At 45.4% G+C, this 27,127-nt stretch overlaps 1 protein-coding gene and 1 long non-coding RNA gene across 5 annotated transcripts; both read left to right on the top strand.

The window, feature by feature from the left end:
• The first annotated feature begins 1,291 nt into the window (after positions 1 to 1,291).
• On the top strand, positions 1,292 to 8,044 carry LOC148378391 (janus kinase and microtubule-interacting protein 3-like). Of its 4 annotated transcripts, XM_088367932.1 has the most exons (3): positions 1,292 to 1,461; positions 7,537 to 7,599; positions 7,686 to 8,044. In XM_088367932.1, exons 1-3 carry the CDS (start codon positions 1,336 to 1,338, stop codon positions 7,809 to 7,811), a joined length of 315 nt encoding a protein of 104 aa, XP_088224058.1. In that variant the 5' UTR covers positions 1,292 to 1,335; the 3' UTR covers positions 7,812 to 8,044. The 4 variants fall into 4 exon arrangements, 1 of the variants encoding a protein (XP_088224058.1); XR_015855928.1 differs by lacking the exons at positions 7,537 to 7,599; positions 7,686 to 8,044 and adding an exon at positions 4,248 to 4,419; XR_015855927.1 differs by lacking the exons at positions 7,537 to 7,599; positions 7,686 to 8,044 and adding an exon at positions 1,589 to 2,356.
• On the top strand, positions 6,552 to 7,407 carry LOC148378392 (uncharacterized). The gene is made up of 3 exons (XR_015855912.1): positions 6,552 to 6,618; positions 6,755 to 6,859; positions 7,004 to 7,407. It is a non-coding gene; the product is annotated as an uncharacterized LOC148378392 (long non-coding RNA).
• Positions 8,045 to 27,127: the final 19,083 nt, after the last annotated feature.

Below are 27,127 nucleotides of genomic sequence, written 5' to 3'. Positions count from 1 at the left end.
ACGACGCCGCACAGAATAACACAATACCGCACAGAACAACACAATACCGCACAAACAGTTTTAGATAATATTACGTCGCAGTCATGTGACGCGGACATGACGTCAATAGGCGGAACTCACGGCAAAATTATAATCCGTGGGCGTGGCTTGCAACAGGAAGTAGGAAAGCGGCAGTTCTGGCAAACAAGACACAGCTGTTAGTAACACGATGACTAACAAGGCAAATATTTTTGTTTTCAGCTTGCAACTTGACCGTCTAGAGCGTACAAGGTAATTACAACTGTTTTTTTTTAGCCCTGAAAAGCGAGGGAGTGTGGCGTTTGGGAGGAATGTCGAACTCGGCGTCTGCTTCCAGCCACAGACGCCAAATTTCGACGATTATTTCGACTGGTCAACGGTTGTAAATTATTGCGTTGACTAAAAACTTTATTTAACTCTACTCTTAACTTTGCCGTTTCAGATATGCGGGTATTACACCGCGGAAATGACGTCAATAGGCTGAACTCTCGCCAAAATTCAAATCTGTGGGCGCAATGGCCTTGAGCGAGACACCGGATACAAACACGACGATTATCAACAGAAATATCTTTATTTTCCGCTTGCAAGTGGACCGTCTAGAGCGTACACGGTAAGTACAACTCATTGTGTTTAAAAAGATTTACGTTTGTGTAGTTTGCGTTGCGTTGTATCTGTGAATGTTGGTTGAGGCTAAATGTTAATGTTTAATTTCATTCCTTTAGGTTCCACGGTGTTTGTTGGCTGTATGTTTTCCACTGCAAGAAGAGGCTCGTATCATTGACCAGCAGGAGCTACAATGGTGAGTACCCCTTTCGTCTTCCATTTATGTTAAACACTTCCTATTTCATGTCTAACAGTACTCGATTTAACAAATAACCATAAATAAATACAGTGTGGGCAGTCACGTTAACATATGTGATTATCCTGCCTAATATGTTTATCACAAATATGTCACTAATCACTAATATGTTTATTTGTTTATCACAACACCTTTGGACCTTCAGCAATCGATTATTTACCTTCATCTACATAGAGACAGAACGATGGTGTCTTAAACATCTCATTCATTTCACCAAATAACTTCACGCAGGTGGATAACGGCCGTCTCGGTCACGCTATGTTGCGTGATGCAGTTTTGAAGAACCAAATGCATTTATTCAATGAATAAGTCAAGCTAGTTCTATGTTTATGATGTTGTAAGTTACGGTACCGATTGAAGTTGAGTTCGAAGCCAGTGGAAAACAGCGCTGCGTTTGTGCTCTCCAGGTACAAATGTTGTGATCTCTGACTGACGACCGGGCGAGACTCGAGTAAGAGATGTCCAAACGAGCTCCGGCAGGGCGGGCCAAGGCGGAGCGAACGGACGCCCTTCAGGCCGCCAATGACGAGCTGAGAACCAAACTGATGGACGTCCAGTTAGAACTTCAGCAGGAGAAGAACAAGGTGAAAACCTCAACAGACAGACACTGCCTGCCTCCCTGCCTGCCTCCCTGCCTGCCTCCCTGCCTGCCTCCCTCCCTCCCAGTTTTCCCGATGTAGATTAGACATGCGTGTGCCATGACTGTGTCAGCCTACATCAACAAATGCACCGAGGACGTCAGCACCACTAAGAATGTCATCACCCGGGGCAACCAACGACCCTGGATGACTGAGGAGGTACGTCAAACGCTACGAGCGCGGAACTCTGCCTTCAAGTCTGGCGACAAGGAGACACTGAGGACAGCGAGAGCCAACTTGAACCGTGCCATCAGGATAGCGAAGCGAGACCGCAGTCGAAAATTTCAGGATCGTTTCCACGACGTCAAAAACATCAGGAGTATGTGGCAAGGCATACGGGCGATTACAGACTACAACTCACCCTCCCCCCCCCCCGGTGGGTGTAGTTGATGCTGACTTTCTAAATGGTCTAAATAACTTCTTTGGGAGGTTCGAGGCACTAAACGGCACTCCAGCAGTTAAAACTGTCCCCCATCAGGAAGAGGAGGTACTCTGCCTTGACTCCGCCGATGTGTTGAAGACCCTGAGGAGAGTCAACCCCTGTAAGGCCCCTGGCCCCGACAACATTCCTGGGCGTGTGTTCAGGGAATGTGCAAGTCATCTGGCTGGGGTCATCACAGACATTTTTAACACCTCGCTGGGCCAAGCCACAGTGCCGGCGTGCTTTAAGACTGCCTCCATCATTCCGGTGCCGAAGAAACCTCAAATCACCTCATTTAATGATTACCGGCCTGTTGCACTGACTCCGGTTATGATGAAGTGCTTCGAAAGGCTGCTTAAAGGTCACATCGTTTCCAGACTCCCCCTATTATTTGACCCGTTCCAGTTTGCCGACCGGCAAAACCGCTCCACTCAGGACGCCATCTCCTCCGTTCTTCACCTGAGCCTGGCTCACCTGGAGGAGAAGAACACCCATGTGCGGAGGCTGTTCCTGGACTTCAGCTCAGCGTTTAACACCATCATCCCACAGCATCTGGTAGGAAAATTGGAACACCTGGGCTTCAACACCCCCCTTCGCAACTGGCTGCTAGACTTCCTCACCAACAGACCTCAGTCAGTCCGGGTCGGACAGAACACCTCTGATGTCATCACCCTCAGCACAGGCTCCCTTCAGGGCTGCGTCCTGAGCCCCCTGCTGTGCACCCTGATGACACACGACTGCGTCCTCAGGTTCACCACCAATCACATCGTGAAGTCAGCAGACGACACAACGGTGGTGGGGCTCATCAGAGACAACAACGACCTGGACTACAGAGAGGAGGTGGAGCAGCTGGTGGGCTGGTGCAGAGAAAACAGCCTGATCCTGAATGAGGAGAAGATGAAGGAGATCATCGTCGACTTCAGGAAAAAACAGCCTCACCACGCTCCACTGATCATCAACAGCTCAGCTGTGGAGGTGGTCAGCACCACCAAATTCCTGGGGGTCCACATCACAGAAGACCTCACCTGGACTATGAACACTACGGCACTGGTCAAGAGGGCACAGAAGCGCTTGTACTTCCTGCGGAGGATGAGGAGAGCCCACCTGCCCCCACCCATCATGAGGACGTTCTACAGGAGCACCATAGAGAGCATTCTGACAAGCTGTCTCTCTGTGTGGTGTGGAGGCTGCACCGCCTCCGATTGGAAGAACGTGAGGAGAGTGGTGAGGACAGCAGAGAGGATCATAGGGGCTCCTCTTCCCTCCATTCAGGACATTTCATCTCAGCGCTGCATGTCCCGTGCCCGTAACATCATCAATGACCCATCACACCCCCACCATGGACTGTTCTCCCTGCTGCCCTCTGGGAAGAGGTTTGCAGCATCCGCTGCAGGTCCACCAGGTTCTGCAACAGCTTTTTCCCTGCTGTCATCAGACTGTTGAACACTAGAACTGTTGAGCTCTAAACTGAACTCTGCATCACACATTCACAGAACTGTACTTTATGACACTACGGACCTCTATCTTGCACTATCTCGCACTACCAACTTTACTGAACTTGTATAAACCCTTTAAATAGAAGTTTAATACATGGTTTAGCATTCCTCTGCACACTCTTGAATACTGTTTTGCCTACTTGCACTATTGCATAATTATCACTGCTGCACTTTATACTTATTTTTAATATATATATATATATATATATATATATATATATATATATAGTATATATGTATATATATATATTTTCATAGGATATGTTACTTCTATTCAACTGCAATATCACTACTTTGTTGTAAGACGTATGCAACGGAATTTCGTTTTGTATGCACCATGTGCAGACAAGATGACAATAAAGTTTGTCTAAGTCTAAGTCATGTCAGGTCAGCTGTCTGGAGAGAGAGAGAAGTCAGGACCTGCGGGCGGAGCACCACCGTGCCACCGCCGCCATGACGGAACTCAAAAGCAAACTCCATGAGGAGAAGCAGAAAGAGTTAGCCATTACCAGGGAGACATTACTGCGGCAGCATGAAATGGAGCTGATGAGAGTGATCAAAATCAAAGATGGAGAGATCCAGCGACTGAATGCCTTGGTCCTCAGCCTGAGGGACGGCTCCATGGACAAGGTGATCCGCTCTATCCGTGTCTGACTATCCGCACGCCACGTCGGGCTTCGATGCGGCCGCTACCGTATTGTGTAGCTTGTCCCCAGTAAGCGTCGCGGCGCTCCGTTGCGGTCTCAACGGCCCGGTGTGGCGCAATGTCTGCTCAGGTGAGGAGGGGGGGCGCTTTGCTGGCGGAGGTGGAGGAGACGCGGCGGTGTCGGGAGACCGAGCGGTGTCGCCTCCACCAGGAGCGCGGAAGAAGCCCTGGCAGCGGCCCAGCAGGCCTGGCAGTCCCGAGCGGCCGAGCTCCGATCGGCTCATCACCAGCATCGGGAGGAGCTGAGCCGAACCAAGAGAGACTGCGAGAGGGAGATCCGCCGACTGGTAGGACTGATCAGATGCGCGGTGCGTGGCTATGTTCCCAATTTCGTTGTATACCTGCAGTGCAATGACACCTAAGGCATTCTATTCTATTCTATTTCACAAGAAGAAAATGTCCGGTTGCTCGCTTCGCTTTTGTCACAGCAAAGGTGTTCTAGTCGATTCAAGAAAAAAATTGGCCGGTTGCTCTCTTTGTTTTTGTCACAATTCTGGCAAATGAGTTTGCCCGCCTGCCTGAGCGCTCCCCGTTTGTACATCCAGACGGATGAGATCAAGCTGAAAGACAGAGCGGTTAGTGTTTTGGATGAAGCCCTGGGGCCGGCCACGTCCACCGCCTTCAGCTGCAGACTCAGGCTGCCGAGCAGCAGATCGCTGCCCTGAGGGATTCCCAAAGGGCGGGCCTAAACTACCCTGGAAGTGGGGTCAACGCCGCTACTAGCAATCCTCTTCATTGCGTAAGCCACCTCATCACACACTTGCAGTACGCATGACTTAGTTCGTTGCTGGAGGAAGGTAGCACAAAAACAGTTTTGAACTTTGAACGAGTGCTTGTGTGTGTGTGTTGCGGGGCGTTTTCAGTCTCAGGAGGATCGGGACACGCGACGGTTTCATCTGAAAATCGCTGAGCTCAGCGCAGTCATCAGGAAACTGGAGGATCGAAACGCCCTGCTTTCTGAAGAGCGCAATGAACTGGTAATTTATTGACGGCACGCTTGAAGGTTTGCGCTACGTTTGATGCGCGCCATCCAGCGAGGCACCCATTGCGCTTGCTTATTAGTTGAGCGGCGCGGCGAGTCGGTTGCCTGGTAGATGTCTTTTATTGGGAGCCAAAGCCACGATTCCGTTCAAACCGATGCAAAAGGAATGGATACGTTCTGGCCCGCGTGTTGTGCGTCTTTCACATCCCGCACTTCATGCTTGCAGCTAAAGCGACTGAGAGAAACAGAAAGCCAGTTTCTGCCACTCCTGTACAAAAACAAACGCCTGAGCAGGAAGAATGAAGAACTCTCGCTGGTGCTGTGTCGCCTTGAAAACAAAGTGCGCTTTGTCACCCAGGAGAACGAGGAGATGGCAAGCTTGGTAAGTCGACGCGGACAACGGCGGCGTGCCAACAGAGTCCACTGCATTTGTGTTCCACAGAGAAGGCCTAGTTCGCTCAATGACCTGGACCGCGGTTGCGGCCAGCAGGACGGTGAAATGGAGTTCCTTCAAGTTGTGGAGCAGCGGCACATCATCGACGACTTGTCCAAGGTCTTCAGGCAGGCGACTCGGTGCACGTACGGCAGCGCCGCGCTCGCTCGCTGTCGCCAGGAAACCTTTTCCGTCCAAAGCTTGGCCGGCGGCCGCCATCCAAAAAATTGGCCCCTTAAATTCCGACCTTTCAAGCAGGAGCATTGTGCGCACGCGTTTGAACACGCTTTAGACTTGTTTTGCCGTTTTCAGCAGCTCAAAGCTCCCGTTTTGTCAGCGCCTTTGCCACTCGCTGTGCGCTGAAAACGACGGACTTGCCCGGCTGCTCAGCCCGTCAACCATGAGCCGCGAGCGCGACGTCATTGTCCGTAGGCAGCTAGTGGCAAAATGCACCCTGTTAGAGTTGCGCTCGCTCCAACTTATTTTGCAAGAACCACACGGGAGACAAGTAAGTTCTTTTGGACACCTGCAGGTGGAGAGTCCATCCGTTGTACGAATGAAGTCTGACTCTCGGCTCCTGCACGAGCATTTTAATTAAGAGAAACAGGGTGGGTGTAAGAGTGGATTGAATAGAGGAAGCCCTTGACCTCTAGTCAAAACATAGCAAGGGGTGTTTTACGACTTTGTGTAGGAAGGGATAAGCGATAGGGATAAATAAGGGATAAATAATATTATTTATTACAGGTCGCAGTCAAAGTCAAAGCAACACAATGATACGATAAAGATAATCTGGAAAACCCTGACACACCCTGTAGTTGTCACTTTTGGAAAAGACGAGCGTCCCTCCAATCATCGCCGGTGACGTGTTTTTCAGGCTCTGGAGACAGGAGCTCATGTCAGAAATGTCATTGTGAGTCGCGTTTGTTTCTGCGCCGGAGCCGTTCGTTCCCTTTGCATCCAAAGAATCTCAAAGGCGGATTATTTGTGTCGACAGGAGAGAGATTTGCTGCTACGATACCGACGTCGAGAATCTCTGAGGAGGAACAAAGCGTGAGGTCCTGCAAGGTGAGTCTGTTTGTTTGCGGCTGCTTGGTGTTGCGCAAGATGAAATGGCCTTTTTCTCGCTATCGTTCTTCTCGTCGATTCATCGTGAGGTGTCGCTTCAGTTTGTTCAGAGAGATGTTTGCTTCCGCGCCCGCAGGTCATCGAAACATTTTACGGCTACGACGAAGACGTGTTGGTGGACTCGGACGGATCGTCCTTGTCTTTTCACACCGACAGAACCCCCGACACGGAACCCGAAGAGGTAGCCCGCCATTTCTGCCAGCGTATTGACACCAAACATTCCTCTTCAGCCTGGAATCGGACTCGTCTTTGCGTCGCGGGTGCTTTGTCGCCGGTCTGACTGATTCTGGTACTAGTGCTGTGTTGCATTGGTGTGTGCATGAAGAGGCGGAGCTTCGCTACCGCCAGCTGACGCAAGAATATCAAGCGCTGCAACGAGCCTACGCTCTGCTAGCCCAGACCAGCGAAAGGGGACTACGACGCCGAGAAGGAGATCAAGGTGGCGCCCCTTCCCGCAACCCCCGGCCGGGTCGCAGCCTCCCCGTTCTCACCCAGCCTCGGGTGTTCTCTGGTCTGAAAGGAGGAGGAGGAGCCTCCCTCCTCCTCCTTTCAGACCAGAGAAAAGCTGATGGTAGAAATGGGTCACTATCAAAGCAGAGTAGCAGATCTGGAGTCAGCGCTGAAGCAACAAGGACAGGTAAGCTCATCAATGAGCACACCTTTTTCTCAGACAAAATAGCTACATTCTTCAGTCACTCATCCGTCTGGCATTACTGGACCACCCCCCCCCCCCCCCCCCCCCCGAACGTGGCTGGGAAAATGCGGAGAAAAGCAAATGTCATTTTCCAGTCAACCAAAGAATTTGTGGATGAAAATGACACAACATTCCAAAGCTGTCCACGCGTTTGTCTCTTCTAGAATGTCAAGTGGGTGGAGGAGAAGCAGCTGCTGCGTCAGAGCAATCAGCAGTTGGCCGAAAAGGTGACGGAAAGAAAGGCGCTGGGCGGAGTCGCTTGGCGTCACACCTGTCGGGAAGCCCCGCAGATGAGGTCTGACTGTCTTTTCAGGTCAGGCGGATGGAGGCGGAAGAAGCGCGTCTGAAAGAGCACATCCAGGATATCCGAGACCAAAACGAACTGCTTGAGTTCCGCATCCTGGAGCTGGAGGTGGGAAGACTCGCACAAGCGTGTTGAGGCCAGAGATGTGACGGACGGACGGACGGACGGACGGACGGATGCATGCCTCTGCCTTTCAGGAGAGGGAGTGGCGCTCCCCCGTCTTGAAGTTTCTGCAAGTCCGTTTCCCAGACGGCCTCAGCCCTTTGCAGATCTACTGCGAGGCCGAGGGCGTGAGCGTACGTAAGGCGTCCCTCGCAACCCTAACCTTAACCCGAGGTCCCAGAACACCTTACATTGCTCCTTGCGCCTTTCCCCCGGACATCGTCATCAGTGATCTGATGAAGAAGCTGGACATCCTGGGCTATAACGCCGTAAGTGTATGTCGAACTCCTTATGTTCGCACTCCACGAGACTCGGCGGCTCAAATGTGACTTTTGGAAGGCTTTGCGCTGAAAGAAGCTTGTTGACGCTGTGCCTTTGGGCTCTTGCAGAATCTCACCAACGAGGAGCAGGTGGTCGTGATTCACGCCAGGACCCTTCTCACCCTAGCCGAGAAGGTAACGCGCACGTCCACGCACGCTCTCGCATTCTGCTTATGTGACAGCAGCCTTTCCTCAGTGGTTAGAATACATCAAAGTGACCAAGTCAGCACTTCAACAGAAGATGTTGGACATTGAAAGTGAGAAGGTAGACAGACACGCGACATCAGCCAAGGGGAACTCCGGCAATGTGCCCCAACAATTCTGACCTTGAGCTGTGCTAGGATATGTTCTGCAAGCAGAAGGGCTACCTGGATGAAGAGTTGGACTTCAGGAAGTGTTCCATGGACCAGGCTCATAAGGTAAGCCGCCCTCAAATCTCCCGCCGGACCACTGATGGACGAGGATTGCGGCCCAGAGGATCCTGGAGCTGGAGGCCATGTTGTACGAGGCGCTACCGCAGCGGGACTGCCCCGCCACGGACGGCGAAAAAGCCAGCCACGCTGGCGTGAATGACGTGCTGACGGCGGATCAGAGAGAAGAGCTTAGGAGCGCCGTGGACCAATGGAAGCGAGCCCTGATGTGCGAGTTGAGGGAGCGCGACGCTTGCATCCTCCAAGAGAGAATGGATCTGCTGCACAGCGCGCAACAGGTAAGGGCCCAAAGCCAGCCCGGCACTTACTTGCACGCTTACTGGCTTTTGAATGCCACTTTCCATTTGTCCGTCCTAGAGGAACAAAGAGCTGAAAGAATTCATCGAAGCTCAGAAGAGACAAATCAAACAATTGGAGGAGAAGTTTCTGTTTCTCTTTCTATTCTTCTCCTTGGCCTTCATTCTGTGGCCCTAACACCAGCTGGTGAGTGAGCTCCAGCGGCACCGCACTCGACACCTCCGATACACTGCCAGCCGGTCTCAGACGTTGGCAGACGCTCCGATGCCAACGTATACCCCCCGCCACGGTGACAGAGGCACCGCGTCACACCGGCGCTCATCCAATCAGAAGGCAGGAAAAGCAAATTCACATGCAGGGCACTTTTGAACCAGAAGAGAGCGCCACAAAAAACGGTTGTTGCCCCAAACGCGCACTAAAAAGGGTCAGAATAACAAGAGTCCCACTGGCCAGCCGGGGCCACCCGTCCAGCTGTTTCTTCAGGGGGGAAAAAAATTGGAGTCACCGGTGAGTACATTTTGCATTTAGCTCTGCTTTTCTGCTTCTGTCTTCAAGTGTGTGGCATCCTGCGATCAAAGAGTCAGCCAACCCCAAAGCGGTTGACCTCAACGTCCCACCACCATGCCTACCAGAGCAGGTGACGTGATGCTTTGGACATCCTTCCGTCTCAGATGCCCAAAAGTACTCTTTGCCACATCTGCGGCAATACGGTGTCTTTTCAAAGGTGCAAATAAATCCAGCGTGGGCGGAACACGCACGTCTTCGGTTTTTCCCGCTTTGTTTGTGTGACAGCTGTTGTGAAAATTTTATACAAATAAAGTTGTATAGTACAGGTTTGGCCAAGCCGCAACTCCCGAACCGCATGCGGCTCTTTTATGTTCATATCAACATTTGTGTGTGTGTGTGTGTGTGTGTGTGTGGGGGGGGGGGGTTGTGCGTGTTGGCTTCACTTGAGTTCAATTTGGTATTTTGGTCAAAAGCGCATGTGGTGAAATTCCACAAAGTAGGATGGGCAAACACATTTCTTTAAACTATGAGTGTCAATTGGGCTCTCGAAATGGCAGGGAAAAGATGCACAGCAAAACGAAAATACGTAGATGAACACAGGACGTTTTAATCAGAGTGGGAAAGTTTCTATTTTTTGTTGAACGTGATGGCAAACCATTCTGCCTGATATGTCAGACCTCAGCGCATTTCAAAGATTCAAATCTTCAGCGCCATGCACTTCAGCTCACTCCATGCTAACATTGATCAGGCGTCGAACCCGCATCATCATGCTTAAGAGGTGGCCATGCTAACCAGTGCGCCATTATGTCAACGCATAATAACTAAGTCTACTGGTCAAAACAGCGGTTACTATATGACGTCGCTACGTCGTGGTCACGTGACGCAGACAAGACGTCAATGGACGTGGGCAGAGTTAACTTGTTTAAAAGGGAGTAGGCAGAAGAAATATTTAATTTATTTAAATCTATTTTGAGTGCACACCATTATGCCAATGCATAACAACTGTAAATCTACTAAACAAAACAGCGGTTGCTATATGACATCTGCCACGTCGTGGTCACGTGACATACGTGACGTCGATGGGCGTAACTTTCGCCGGAATTCAAATCCGCGGGGAGAGTTAACTTGTTTAAAAGAGAGTGGGCAGAAGAATTATTTAATTTATTTAAATCTATTTGGTGTGTGCGCCATTATGTCAATGCATAACAACTGTAAGTCTACTAAACAAAACAGCGGTTGCTATTTGACGTCTGCCACGTCGTGGTCACGTGACGCGGACGTGACGTCGACGCCTACTTTACATCCCACCGATCACAGGACTCCTCGGCTGCATAACCGTGCCCCCTTCCCAACCAATCGGATTTGCTATACGCGAAAACGACGCCAATGGAAAGAGCTTCCGCCCAAATTTAAATCCGTGGGCGTGGCTCGCAGCAGGAAGTAGGAAAATGGCGGCGATGTTGACAAAGACACAGCGGATGGTAACATACGACTAACAAGAGAAATATTTTTATTTTCTGCTTGCAACTGGACCGTCCAGAGCGTACACGGTAAGTACAACTCATCGTTTTTAAAAAGAAGTACTTTTGTTGCCCTGAAAAGCGAGTGAGCGTGGCGTTTGTGGGGGACGTCGAATTTCGACGATTCTTTCTGGTCAACGGTTGTAAATGATTGTGTTGATTAAAAAAGAAAACTTGATGTAACTCTACTTTTAACTGCCGTTTCAGATAGATTTGGAATTGCATCACATCCAATTTTGCCTAGAGCGTACACGGTAAGTAACACTCGTTGTGTTTAAGGAGATTTACGTTTGTAATAGCAGAAGTGTAGCCGCGTTGCGTTGTACGTGTGAATGTTGGTCCGGGCGAAATGTTAATGTTTAATTTCATTCCTTTAGGTTCCACGGTGTTTGTTGGCTGCAAGTTTTCCACTGCAAGAAGAGGCTCATATCATTGACCAGGAGCGAGCTACAATGGTGAGTAGCCATAACATTTATGTTAAACACTTCCTATTTCATGTCTAACAGTACTTGATTTAACAAATAACCATAAATAAATACAGTGTGGGCACTGAAGTTAACATATGTGATTATACTGCCTAATCTGTCACCGAGTAGATTGTTGCAAAGTAATATAAGATCCAAAGTTGTAATTCAGAATAGTTTTCAAAAGAAGGCCATTAGAATTATATACAAGTCTGATTACCCCGAACAAGCTATTAATTAAATCATAAAGGAAAATGTGTTTTTGGGAGTTTGCAAACATATTTTTTAAGGTTGTGTTAAACTTATAATCATATTAATATCTAGTATTGAAGTGCTCATGTGGATTGGTGGGGGCCGAGGAATGTGCAGGCAAACTGCATGAACTTGTTTTCTTGGAAGTGTTGTGTATAGGCCCAGACAGGGAGTACCGGACGAGATAATCTCAAGGTCGGTGAGAAAGGAGAACAACAGCACATCTATGGGACTGGGCATCGAGGGGAAAACCCAACCGCCTGACCTCAGCGACACCTGGACGGGGAGGAGATGGCCATCCACCAATCATCTCACAATATTTTGCATGCTTTAATATTCATATTGTGTTTCTTTAAAACTGGGCAACCCGGAAGAATGTGTCGTCTTTTGGTGGTCACAAAAACGCACGAGTTTTAGTGTGAGGGACCCGGGACCCAGGCCTGTATTAGTGCGCTTTGTCAGGAATAAATAATTGGTAAATTTGGTCTAATTGATCTACTGGTCTTCTCTTTGACAGAACGAACTCGCAAAATTGTTAGGTGCGCCAGTGTGTGGATTAGGACATAGCAATTTATGTGTTAAGTGTTGATCGCAATTTGGAGTCAGATCAATAACTAGAATCCGTAACCTAACAATTTCTTGGTGACCCTGACGTGATGTCAAGAGAAGGGTAATTGACAACTCGTGGTCTTTAGCCAAGACACCGGACAGTGTCAGGGACACTGTCTCCCGGTCGGCGAACCGTTTGGAATAAGCGCACAACGTTGAGCTGGTACGACGTCTCCTAAACCCTGAGCTCATCACCGATAAGGTAAGCAGAATACCTGTTACTATAAGTCGAAATGCTGCAAATTGAAAGAGGAAATTTAAGAGGAGACTGTCGTTCAGATCAAATAAGGAGTGCATGAAGTTAAGATACATACGGTGAATAAGTTTGGAACTTACGTGTGTAACGTGTACGGTAAAGTCAGGGACTTACGCGTACTAAGGATAGGTCAGGGACCTAGTGCTTCGTCGTGGCGGACAAGGGTGCGGTGACGATCGTATTCAAATAGCTGGGGTTAATAAAGAGATCCCCGAGGGGAAGTGAGGCCTCCTCAAAAAATATCCGGTGGTAACAGTTCCTCCTGTGAGAGATCAGACCGCTAAAATATCCAAAATGAACCAAATTGGGGGGAGAGTGTGTGTGCGCGCAGAGGATCCTCATGAGTGGGTGTGTATATCAGTGTGTGTGAGTGAGATGTGTGTTCTATGGAAGAAATCAGTAATGGAGAATGTTTAGGAGGCTTTTGAGCGATAATAGGGAAATTGAGAAGTGTACAATAGTGTGTTTAAGTTGGTTAGAGAAACTAAGATGAGCAAGGTGTGGCAGTAGAGAAAATAGGGCGTGTGTGCAATAGAGAAAATAAGACGTGTGTGGCAGAAAGTTACTAGAACGGTGGCTTGATAGGATGAGAATAAGAGACAACAAATGTTGTGTAGAAGACATTGAAAGATGTCGAATGTGAACATGATGAAGGGCGCAACAGCAAAGTTGGCCTGCCCTTTGAGAAGTTGAGACTGATGAGCGTGCCTGCACTCGCGCGTAGTCGCGGGTCTGGGCTGTGCGCGTGGGCCTGTGCTATGCTCGTGCGGGCGGTGGGCCGGCATCATGATTGTTGCAGGAAATGGCCAGCCTGTAACCGGTCAACATTGATGCCGCGACCCCCTCCTCGCACGGGGGGTGCTATGGCCCGGGCGGGGCAGGGACAGTGTGAGTTTCTCAGTGAATGTTTGAAGCAGTGAGATTGAAGGAATGTATATGCTGATGTGGAAGCGCAAATTGTGAATGGTATTGACCGATAGAAAGTGGCAAAGAAGCTACATGAGAGATGGATTGTGCGTGCGTGCGTGCGTGCGTGCGTGCGTGCGTGCGTGCGTGCGTGCGTGTGGATGCGTGTGTGTGTGTGTACGTGCGATTGTGTGCGCGCTCGGTGTGTGCGTTTATGTGCACACCCTGTGTGGGTGCAGGCGTGTGAGGAGGAAGACTGCATGGATCAGAGAATGTTCAAGAAAGGGGGGGGCTAACTCGTAAATAATGAGGAGCTATTGGGAGTAACCTGTTGGTCCTTTCTTTAAGGTTAGGTTAAGTTAGCAACATGAGCGATTTAGAGGTTCAAAAGAAAGACAATTAAAAGAAAATAACATTTTTGATTTGGACAATTGCAGGCTAACAGGAGCATAGATTGTTTTTGTTTGTTTTTAAAGATATATTTAACAGTTTATCTCGGTGCAGTAAGGATATAGCAATTTTGAAAGACTTAAAATTAAAAGCAAAATTACATTTTAATTCTGACACATGCCAGCTAACATGAGGATGGCAAATAAATGAATAAATACTCGCTCAAATGCGGCATGTGTTTTAAATTGGGCGATAAGACATTCACTTTCAAGCACTATCATTTAGCGCTGCTGACAACAATAATTTATGAGATGGTAAACCAAGGAGGAGTGTCATAGTTGGAACACAGGCGCTGTATGACCTATAGATTGAACAATAACATTCACCGCATATACAACCATGTTGGTAGATTGTTAAATTACATTACAGTTTATTATAAAGGATTTCGGAACTTTATTTGATGATAAACACTGGAACGAGGATTTTAGCCGTGTTAATGGGTAGGGTGGATGGATTACTCAAAAAAAAAAAAAAAAAAAAAGCATTTGATAAGGGCGGCTTGATAGTAAGATGATGAGTGTGCGCAACTGATAGGATACAAAATGTTAATAGGAAGATTTGGGGTGTAAGGAACAAATACTACACATGAAGACTGATAACACGAAGATAGTTTTGTGAAATTTGTGTCCCAGTGTGTGTTCTGCCCTAGCGCATGGCACAAGTCCTGAACTGAGTCCTTGTACTCTACTGGCTGCCTCAAAATCAACAGAGGACTGTCCCTGGTCATGAGACACCTTTGACCTTTGGGAGAACAACAGGAACTATTATCATGCTTGAAGGGGGCAAGCACGGCTCTTCACAGGACAAGAACCATACAGTTGGTGGAATACACACAGTCGCAGATCAAAAAAAAATAGACTGAAAGAACAAAGACAAGATGGATGCATTTGAGAATGGCGGACGGTCCAGCCCTGAATCATCATCATGAGAATCTAAGAGGAGAGGCTGCTAAAGACTTGCACGAGTCACATGAAGTCAAACTGGACACATTGCTAAAGACTGCTGAAGCATTACAAAGTTGGTGGAGTGTGGGACAAAAGGGATGGAAGTGTGTTTGGGTGCTGGGGCAGACATAACTGAGGAGTTTTGATAAAAGAGGGAATAATAAGGCTGCTTATTGACACTGAAACGGGGATAAAAAACAAAATACATAGATATGGTCAGTGAAGATGCACTGACAAATTATACGACAGCGTGATCAGAAACTTTGCAAAGTGGACATTGATCAATAGAAATTAAATAATTTGAATCATACATTTTTATATGTAACTTAGCATTTCGAATACATAATTAATCTAACTGAAATAATGAAATTTTATAATTGGACCAGTGAAAATTTGGATTCGGGCAACAGAAGGCTGAATTGCTAAACTTAATTGACCTTTATCAAAGCAACAGAATTTAATTACACATCAACTGCGACTGATTTATAGGATGCATATTTCAGCTTGAAGGGGTGAGGGGCCATAAGAAAGTTGGAATTCTGGATAGTCAGCAAAATAGTAATAAAGGGCACTACTTAATTAAAAAAAGAATACAGTAGGGCTTTAAATAACGAATACATTGACATGACCCTTGCGACAATTGATTTAAATGGCAATTTATGATAGGCATTTGGGGTTAGGATTAACAATCCATCCATCCATCCATTACTGGTGCGGCTTGTCCTTACGAGGGCCACGGATGATTAACAATAATAACTAGAATTATTAATTTCCGTAGAAATTGCGTGTGAAGGCGAAGAGGCTGAATAAAAATTCGGGGAAAGCCACAAGATTATGTTTAAATTTGGAACGTGTTGAATTGGTCAGAAAATTGATAAAAATATAGAAAGAATTTTGTAAAATTGGGCGTGAATTTTAAAGTTGAAAATTTGAGAGGGGGGAGTGAGACTCGCCAAGAGGGGCAATAAAGTGAAGCAGACTGAGAAACATATTTGAGCTAGACAACAGGAAAAAGGGGGAGAGCCAAATGATGACGTAAAAATCCAGAGGGAATAGTCGGACCCATCTTTATTGAATTTAATTAGGATAAGTAATAGAGACCGAGTTTGTAGGAGCAATCTGAGGTTATGGAGGCTCCCCTGACACGCGGGTCCCACAGTCGGCCCCCCCAGATAGACATATATGACAATTTGCGATGAATCTGATGGGCGAGTTTATGGAAAATTGAATTGGAGATTTTACAATAGGTCATGTTGACAACTATGTCCAAATGTGAAGAGTTACTATTAGGAGTCAATGTTTGCCTGCACACTAACATACTAACTTTGAGTGTGTGTGCGCAGTATGATTGGCCAAAGAGGTCTGAAGTTGGGGTGATGTGTTTGCAATTGAGGATAAAATTCCTCTCACCTGAAGGGGTGGTACAGACTGGAGGGTCTGGAACTGGTAAGTGATGAGTTCTGACCGGAACCATGGCTCAATGATCAATCAGGGGCACCATCGACAACAAAACGGTGTGATGGAGAAGGCCCATTTCAGTGATATGGTCAGACAAGAAAGAACTAGTATCGAACAGCAAGACTTTGGACGATTTGACGTGTGACGACTTTGAGCTCACCCGACGGGGTGACGGACTAGGTGGACAGTGACCAATTGTTTGACGCTTGAACGTGTTTGCGACAATAGCACGCTCTGCTTTGTTTTTCTGTGTGACTTGATTTTTTTTTTTTTTTTTTTTTGCAGCACCAGCCACCAGCCAAGGAGCGGATTGCGCGTTGCTTGCATAACTTGTTTTCATTCTTGCAGGTTGTCGATTGCGTTCGTGGAAAGTTTGTGTTGGATTTACAAGAATATGTTAACCCTTGCCCTTTTGGTTTTTATGATGAACTTGTTGATGACGTGGTTTTCAGGACATGATCCGCGGGCGCCAGGATTCATTTTATGACTGTTTTTGTTTTGATACTTGATGTCTGTTTTTGTTTTTGTGTGTACAAATGTCCGCTGTCAGCAGGGCTATAAGCTCACTGACAGGAGGGCGATGATTTTTGTTTGTGTTGCCGAGTGTGTGGTGGACAGTCAAGTTTCAAGGACTTGGGGTGACGGTCCCGGGGCCCAGATGGGAGCTAGAGGTTCCGCGGGCCTGGCTACAATGAGAGTGGTGATGAGAGGGGACGCTTTGCAGGTTCCTTTTGATACGTAATGACACATTGGGTGAATGTGTCAAAGGGGGAGTGGTAAAATAGAAATGGGTGAGTAGGTTTCAATTTGTAATTGTGATATACAAAGTTTTTTCCAAATTCACTTGTTTTCAAGCTTTAACAGGACATGCCAGAATTCACCCAGCAGTGATGGAAGGAGCAGAGGAAGACCAGTGACATCTGGTTGTGGTGTGGTGATGACAAATTATAGGATCTCTTGCCGAAGAATGCATCAGGTATCTGTGCCCTCGTGTCTTTGATAATGCCTGTGGTGGTTGTCCCCATTGAAATACAGAATCTCAATTGGGACCTGGAGTTCCCACTGGCGGAGCTCCTGAAGCGAGCCAAAAGAGACGTTTTGCCCCGTGGTTGAGCGACGACGATCCAACATATATTGACACTATAGGAGTGTCCAGGGGTGTGCCAGATAAGTATAAACTCGTTAATCAAGTGTCCTCGGGATTCGAAAGTATCTTCCTATGGATCACCCCCAATAAAAATGTAGACCGTACTAATGACTTTCATTACACTGTCCAACGACTGGGTAATTATACAGCTGAATCATTTGCCGCAGTTCATGAACAATTGGCTGCAACGTCGTTAATGGCGTTCCAAAATAGAATTGCGTTGGACATGCTATTGGCTAAGGAACATGGTGTATGTGGAATGTTTGGTGATGCATGTTGTACTTTTATCCCAAACAACACGGCACCAGGGGGCCGACTGACCAGGGCGTTGGAAGGACGAAGGACACTGAACAAAAAGGATGAAAGATCATTCAGGTGTACACACCGATATTTGGTCTGATTGGATGAAAACGTTCGGAAGCTGGAAAGGCCTCATCATGTCTGTGCTTGTTGCTGTGGCTATTTTTACTACAGTTATGATTTTATGCGATTGTTGTTGTATTCCATGTATTAGGTCACTCACTGTCCGGTTGATCGAGAAAACCGTTGGCCCGTTGCCACCGATGGGCCAATATGCCCTGGTGACTCAACATGAGCAGCGGGGGGAAGGAAGGATCGACAGCGCGCTGGTAGCTGTTTGCTAGGGTAACAGGTGATGACCTCATAAATGAGGTCATGAGAGGGAATAAAGGAAAATGTGTTTTTGGGAGTTTGCAAACATATTTTTTAAGGTTGTGTTAAACTTATAATCATATTAATATCTAGTATTGAAGTGCTCATGTGGATTGGTGGGGGCCGAGGAATGTGCAGGCAAACTGCATGAACTTGTTTTCTTGGAAGTGTTGTGTATAGGCCCAGACAGGGAGTACCGGACGAGATAATCTCAAGGTCGGTGAGAAAGGAGAACAACAGCACATCTATGGGACTGGGCATCGAGGGGAAAACCCAACCGCCTGACCTCAGCGACACCTGGACGGGGAGGAGATGGCCATCCACCAATCATCTCACAATATTTTGCATGCTTTAATATTCATATTGTGTTTCTTTAAAACTGGGCAACCCGGAAGAATGTGTCGTCTTTTGGTGGTCACAAAAACGCACGAGTTTTAGTGTGAGGGACCCGGGACCCAGGCCTGTATTAGTGCGCTTTGTCAGGAATAAATAATTGGTAAATTTGGTCTAATTGATCTACTGGTCTTCTCTTTGACAGAACGAACTCGCAAAATTGTTAGGTGCGCCAGTGTGTGGATTAGGACATAGCAATTTATGTGTTAAGTGTTGATCGCAATTTGGAGTCAGATCAATAACTAGAATCCGTAACCTAACAATCACAAATTCTTCAATTCAAAGATTTGGTAGATTATCAGACAAATAATGTCTAACAGTAATTGATTTAACACATCACGATAAGTAGATTGAGTGTGGGCACTCTCAAGTTAACATATGTGATTATACTGCCTAATCTGTTACAGAGTATGTTGTTGCCAAGTAATGTAGAATAGATCCAAAGTAGTAATCCAGAATAGTTTTGAAGAGGCCATTAGAATGATAAACAAATCTGATTACCTTGAACATAATAACAAGCTAAGTGTTTAATATGTCCTATGAAGTCAAAATTGGGCACCATCATGTGGTGAAATTTGGAATTGCATCACATCCAATTTTGCCTGGGAACAAACAGATTACATAAATCTTAGTTTTGAATAAGCCACTCCTTCTCAAACAAGTAAACTCTGCCCATTTTGCGCAGTAGATGTTCTGTTAATATCTAGTATTTATACAAAGTCATAATTTAAATTGCTTTCAACCTTCATTCATCGGTTCAACCAACATTACTCGCTCTTCTTACCAACTTGTATTGATTTAACTAAGCGTTTAATACTTCCTATCAGGTCTCAAATCGAGATTTGGCAAAATACAATTTCAGCAAATCCAATTTTGCCAGGGAACAAAAATAGATTAAATAAACTAAATAAGTCCTCTTCCCATTAAATAAATCAGAAAAGTCTGTCTTGTAACCAGTCCTCTTCAAACAAGTAAAGTCTGCCCATTTTGTGCCGTAGATTTTGTGTCTATGCCTAGTATTTAAACAAAATCATAATTTAAACGACTTCTTTCCTTCATTCACTTTGGAAATTTGGAATTGCAGCAAATCGAATTTTGGCAGGGAACAAAAATAGATCAATTAAACTAAATAAGTCTTCTTCCCATTAAATAAATTAAAAAAGTCTGTCTTGTAACCAGTCCTTTTCAAACAAGTAAAGTCTGCCCATTTTGTGCCGTCGATTTTGTGTTAATGCCTAGTATTTATACAAAATCATAATTTAAAGGACTTCATTCCTTCATTCACTTTGGAAATTTGGAATTGCAGCACATCAAATTTTGCCTGGGAAGAAAAGTAGATTAAATAAATTTAATAAGTCTTACTACTTCCCATTAAATAAATTAAATACGTCTTACTTGTTCCCACTCCTTTTCAAAACAGTAGTTTAAAACGAGGGCCCTTCACTCAATCTTTAACCTCAACCCCGCACGTTGTGTTGTATCTGTGAATGTTGGTTGTGGCCAAATGATAGTTTTCTTTCATTCGTTTAGGTTCCAAGAAAACTTGATGTAACTCTACTTTTAACTGCCGTTTCAGATAAGCGGGTATTACGTCGCAGTCAAATGCCGCGGATATGACGTAATTGCCCGAACCTCCGCCAAAATTCAAATCTGTTGGCGCGATGGCCGTGAGCCACTGAGCAGCGACGATTATCAACAGAAATATCTTTATTTTCTGCTTGCAACTGGACCGTCTAGAGCGTACACGGTAAGTAACACTCATTGTGTTTAAGGAGATTTACGTTTGTAATAGCAGAAGTGTAGCCGCGTTGCGTTGTACGTGTGAAAATTGGTCGAGGCGAAATGTTAATGTTTAATTTCATTCCTTTAGGTTCCACGGTGTTTGTTGGCTGCAAGTTTTCCACTGCAAGAAGAGGCTCGTATCATTGACCAGGAGCGAGCTACAATGGTGAGTAGCCATAACATTTATGTTAAACACTTCCTATTTCATGTCTAACAGTACTTGATTTAACAAATAACCATAAATAAATACAGTGTGGGCACTGAAGTTAACATATGTGATTATACTGCCTAATCTGTCACGGAGTAGATTGTTGCAAAGTAATATAAGATCCAAAGTTGTAATTCAGAATAGTTTTCAAAAGAAGGCCATTAGAATTATATACAAGTCTGATTACCCTGAACAAGCTATTAATTAAATCACAAATTCTTCAATTCAAAGATTTGGTAGATTATCAGACAAATAATGTCTAACAGTAATTGATTTAACACATCACGATAAGTAGATTGAGTGTGGGCACTCTCAAGTTAACATATGTGATTATACTGCCTAATCTGTTACAGAGTATGTTGTTGCCAAGTAATGTAGAATAGATCCAAAGTAGTAATCCAGAATAGTTTTGAAGAGGCCATTAGAATGATAAACAAATCTGATTACCTTGAACATAATAACAAGCTAAGTGTTTAATATGTCCTATGAAGTCAAAATTGGGCACCATCATGTGGTGAAATTTGGAATTGCATCACATCCAATTTTGCCTGGGAACAAACGGATTACATAAATCTTAGTTTTGAATAAGCCACTCCTTCTCAAACAAGTAAACTCTGCCCATTTTGCGCAGTAGATGTTCTGTTAATATCTAGTATTTATACAAAGTCATAATTTAAATTGCTTTCAACCTTCATTCATCGGTTCAACCAACATTACTCGCTCTTATTACCAACTTGTATTGATTTAACTAAGCGTTTAATACTTCCTATCAGGTCTCAAATCGAGATTTGGCAAAATACAATTTCAGCAAATCCAATTTTGCCAGGGAACAAAAATAGATTAAATAAACTAAATAAGTCCTCTTCCCATTAAATAAATCAGAAAAGTCTGTCTTGTAACCAGTCCTCTTCAAACAAGTAAAGTCTGCCCATTTTGTGCCGTAGATTTTGTGTCTATGCCTAGTATTTAAACAAAATCATAATTTAAACGACTTCTTTCCTTCATTCACTTTGGAAATTTGGAATTGCAGCAAATCGAATTTTGGCAGGGAACAAAAATAGATCAATTAAACTAAATAAGTCTTCTTCCCATTAAATAAATTAAAAAAGTCTGTCTTGTAACCAGTCCTTTTCAAACAAGTAAAGTCTGCCCATTTTGTGCCGTCGATTTTGTGTTAATGCCTAGTATTTATACAAAATCATAATTTAAAGGACTTCATTCCTTCATTCACTTTGGAAATTTGGAATTGCAGCACATCAAATTTTGCCTGGGAAGAAAAGTAGATTAAATAAATTTAATAAGTCTTACTACTTCCCATTAAATAAATTAAATACGTCTTACTTGTTCCCACTCCTTTTCAAAACAGTAGTTTAAAACGAGGGCCCTTCACTCAATCTTTAACCCCAACCCCGCACGTTGTGTTGTATCTGTGAATGTTGGTTGTGGCCAAATGATAGTTTTCTTTCATTCGTTTAGGTTCCAAGAAAACTTGATGTAACTCTACTTTTAACTGCCGTTTCAGATAAGCGGGTATTACGTCGCAGTCATGTGCCGTGGATATGACGTAATTGCCCGAACCTCCGCCAAAATTCAAATCTGTTGGCGCGATGGCCGTGAGCCACTGAGCAGCGACGATTATCAACAGAAATATCTTTATTTTCTGCTTGCAACTGGACCGTCTAGAGCGTACACGGTAAGTAACACTCATTGTGTTTAAGGAGATTTACGTTTGTAATAGCAGAAGTGTAGCCGCGTTGCGTTGTACGTGTGAAAATTGGTCGAGGCGAAATGTTAATGTTTAATTTCATTCCTTTAGGTTCCACGGTGTTTGTTGGCTGCAAGTTTTCCACTGCAAGAAGAGGCTCGTATCATTGACCAGGAGCGAGCTACAATGGTGAGTAGCCATAACATTTATGTTAAACACTTCCTATTTCATGTCTAACTGTACTTGATTTAACAAATAACCATAAATAAATACAGTGTGGGCACTGAAGTTAACATATGTGATTATACTGCCTAATCTGTCACGGAGTAGATTGTTGCAAAGTAATATAAGATCCAAAGTTGTAATTCAGAATAGTTTTCAAAAGAAGGCCATTAGAATTATATACAAGTCTGATTACCCTTAACATAACAACAAGCTATTAATTAAATCACAAATTCTTCAATTCAAAGATTTGGTAGATTATCAGACAAATAATGTCTAACAGTAATTGATTTAACACATCACGATAAGTAGATTGAGTGTGGGCACTCTCAAGTTAACAGATATGATTATACTGCCTAATCTGTTACAGAGTATGTTGTTGCCAAGTAATGTAGAATAGATCCAAAGTAGTAATCCAGAATAGTTTTGAAGAGGCCATTAGAATAATAAACAAATCTGATTACCTTGAACATAATAACAAGCTAAGTGTTTAATATGTCCTATGAAGTCAAAATTGGGCACCATCATGTGGTGAAATTTGGAATTGCATCACATCCAATTTTGCCTGGGAACAAACAGATTAAATAAATCTTAGTTTTGAATAAGCCACTCCTTCTCAAACAAGTAAACTCTGCCCATTTCGCGCAGTAGATGTTCTGTTAATATCTAGTATTTATACAAAGTCATAATTTAAATTGCTTTCAACCTTCATTCATCGGTTCAACCAACATTACTCGCTCTTATTACCAACTTGTATTGATTTAACTAAGCGTTTAATACTTCCTATCAGGTCTCAAGGCAAGATTTGGCAAAATACAATTTCAGCAAATCCAATTTTGCCAGGGAACAAAAATAGATTAAATAAACTAAATAAGTCTTCTTCCCATTAAATAAATCAGAAAAGTCTGTCTTGTAACCAGTCCTCTTCAAACAAGTAAAGTCTGCCCATTTTGTGCCGTAGATTTTGTGTCTATGCCTAGTATTTAAACAAAATCATAATTTAAACGACTTCTTTCCTTCATTCACTTTGGAAATTTGGAATTGCAGCAAATCGAATTTTGCCAGGGAACAAAAATAGATCAATTAAACTAAATAAGTCTTCTTCCCATTAAATAAATTAAAAAAGTCTGTCTTGTAACCAGTCCTTTTCAAACAAGTAAAGTCTGCCCATTTTGTGCCGTCGATTTTGTGTTAATGCCTAGTATTTATACAAAATCATAATTTAAAGGACTTCATTCCTTCATTCACTTTGGAAATTTGGAATTGCAGCACATCAAATTTTGCCTGGGAAGAAAAGTAGATTAAATAAATTTAATAAGTCTTACTACTTCCCATTAAATAAATTAAATACGTCTTACTTGTTCCCACTCCTTTACAAAAAAGTAGTTTAAAACGAGGTCCCTTCACTCAACCTTTAACCCTATTTATTCACCTTCTAGGCTAAGTGTTAAAGGCTAAGTGTTAAAGGCTAAGTGTTAGAGGCTAAGTGCCAGAGGCTAGGCGCCAGAGGCGAGTTTTTGTGGGCTGAAGTTTTAGTGGGGTTAGTGTGAATACAATCCAAAAGAATACAACAGAATACAATACAATAGAATATAATACATAGATTAAATTCAATAGCTCTTACTACTTCCCATTAAATAAATTAAATACGTCTTACTTGTTCCCAATCCTTTTCAAAAAAGTAGTTTAAAACGAGGGCCCTTCACTCAACCTTTAACCTCAACCCCGCACGTCACATTGTGTTGTATCTGTGAATGTTGGTTGTGGCCAAATGATAGTTTTCTTTCATTCGTTTAGGTTCCACGGTGTTTGTTGGCTATGTTTTCCACTGTCAGAAGGATGAAAATACAAAGTACAACGCTTGGACGTGGGCGAAGACGTCACCGGTGAGTCCTTCCTTCCTATTTATTTACCTTCTAGATGCTAGAGGCTAAGTGTTAGAGGCTAAGTGTTAGAGGCTAAGTGTTAAACACAATACGAACAACACAACGATACTGCACTGAACAACACGATACCGCACTGAGAAACACGATACCGCACTGAACAACACGATACCGCACTGAACAACACCATGCCGCACTGAACACCATGCCACACTGAACAACACCATCCCGCACTGAACAACACCATGCCGCACTAAACAACACCATGCCGCACTGAACAACACCATGCCTCACTGAACGACACCATGCCGCACTGAAAGACACCATGCCGCACTGAACGACACCATGCCGCACTGAAAGACACCATCCCGCACTGAACACCATGCCGCACTGAACAACACCATCCTGCACTGAACAACACCATCCCGCACTGAACAACACCATGCCGCACTGAACAACATTATGCCGCACTGAACATTATGCCGCACTGAACAACACCATGCCGCACTGAACAACACCATGCCGCACTGAACAACATTATGCCGCACTGAACAACACCATGCCGCACTGAACAACACCATGCCGCACTGAACAACACCATGCCGCACTGAACAACATTATGCCGCACTGAACAACACCATGCCGCACTGAACAACACCATCCTGCACTGAACAACACCATTCCGCATTGAACACCATGCCGCACTGAACAACACCATCCCGCACTGAGCAACACCATCCCGCACTGAACAACACCATGCCGCACTGAACAACATTATGCCGCACTGAACAACATTATGCCGCACTGAACAACACCATGCCGCACTGAACAACACCATGCCGCACTGAACAACACCATGCCGCACTGAACATTATAACGCACTGAACAACACCATCCCGCACTGAACAACACCATGCCGCACTAAACAACATTATGCCGCACTGAACAACACCATGCCGCACTGAACAACACCATCCTGCACTGAACAACACCATCCCGCACTGAACAACACCATGCCGCACTGAACAACACCATGCCGCACTGAACAACACCATGCCGCAATGAACAACACCATCCCGCACTGAACAACATTATGCCGCACTGAACAACATTATGCCGCACTGAACAACACCATGCCGCACTGAACAACACCATGCCGCACTGAACAACACCATCCTGCACTGAACAACACCATCCCGCACTGAACAACACCATGCCGCACTGAACAACATTATGGCGCACTGAACAACATTATGCCGCACTGAACAACACCATGCCGCACTGAACAACACCATGCCGCACTGAACAACACCATGCCGCAATGAACAACACCATCCCGCACTGAACAACACCATGCCGCACTGAGCAACACCATGCCGCACTGAACAACACCATCCTGCACTGAACAACACCATGCCGCACTGAACAACACCATTCCGCACTGAACAACACCATGCCGCACTGAACAACATTACGCTGCACTGAACAACACCATGCCGCACTGAACAACACCATGCCGCACTGAACAACACCATGCCGCATTGAACAACACCATGCCGCATTGAACAACACCATGCCGCACTGAACAACACCATCCTGCACTGAACAACACCAAGCCGCATTGAACAACACCATCCTGCACTGAACAACACCATCCCGCACTGAACAACACCATCCCGCATTGAACAACACCATCCTGCACTGAACAACACCATGCCGCACTGAACAACACCATGCCGCACTGAACAACACCATTCCGCACTGAACAACACCATGCCGCACTGAACAACACCATCCTGCACTGAACAACACCATCCCGCACTGAACAACACCATGCCGCATTGAACAACACCATCCTGCACTGAACAACACCATCCTGCACTGAACAACACCATGCCGCACTGAACAACACCATGCCGCACTGAACAACACCATGCCGCACTGAACAACACCATGCCGCACTGAACAACATTATGCCGCACTGAACAACATTATGTCGCACTGAACAACACCATGCCGCACTGAACAACACCATGCCGCACTGAACAACATTATGCCGCACTGAAAAACACCATGCCGCACTGAACAACACCATCCCGCACTGAACAACACCATGCCGCATTGAACAACACCATGCCGCACTGAACAACACCATGCTGCACTGAACAACATTATGCTGCACTGAACAACACGATCCTGCATTGAACAACACCATGCCGCACTGAACAACACCATCCTGCACTGAACAACACCATCCTGCACTGAACAACACCACCCCGCACTGAGCAACACGATCCCGCATTGAACACCATCCCGCACTGAACACCATGCCGCACTGAACAACACCATTCCGCACTGAACAACACCATGCCGCACTGAACAACACCATGCCGCACTGAACAACACCATGCCGCACTGAACAACACCATGCCGCACTGAACAACATTATGCCGCACTGAACAACACCATGCCGCACTGACCAACACCATCCCGCACTGAACAACACCATGCCGCATTGAACAACACCATGCCGCACTGAACAACACCATCCTGCACTGAACAACACCATCCCGCACTGAACAACACCATCCCGCACTAAACAACACCATGCCGCACTGGACAACATTATGCCGCACTGAACAACACCATGCCGCACTGAACAACACCATGCCGCACTGAACAACACCATGCCGCACTGAACAACACCATGCCGCACTGAACAACACCATGCCGCACTGAACAACACCATGCCGCACTGAACAACACCATGCCGCACTGAACAACACGATCCCGCATTGAACAACACCATCCTGCACTGAACAACACCATGCCGCACTGAACAACACCATGCCGCACTGAACAA

The sequence above is a fragment of the Syngnathus floridae genome, unplaced genomic scaffold (genome assembly GCF_059516105.1).
Source record: "Syngnathus floridae isolate MCC-2025c unplaced genomic scaffold, RoL_Sflo_1.0 HiC_scaffold_47, whole genome shotgun sequence".
NCBI classification, from domain to species: domain Eukaryota; kingdom Metazoa; phylum Chordata; class Actinopteri; order Syngnathiformes; family Syngnathidae; genus Syngnathus; species Syngnathus floridae.
The sequence above is the reverse complement of the archived record's forward strand: the minus strand, read 5'-3'. Positions and strand labels throughout refer to the sequence as shown.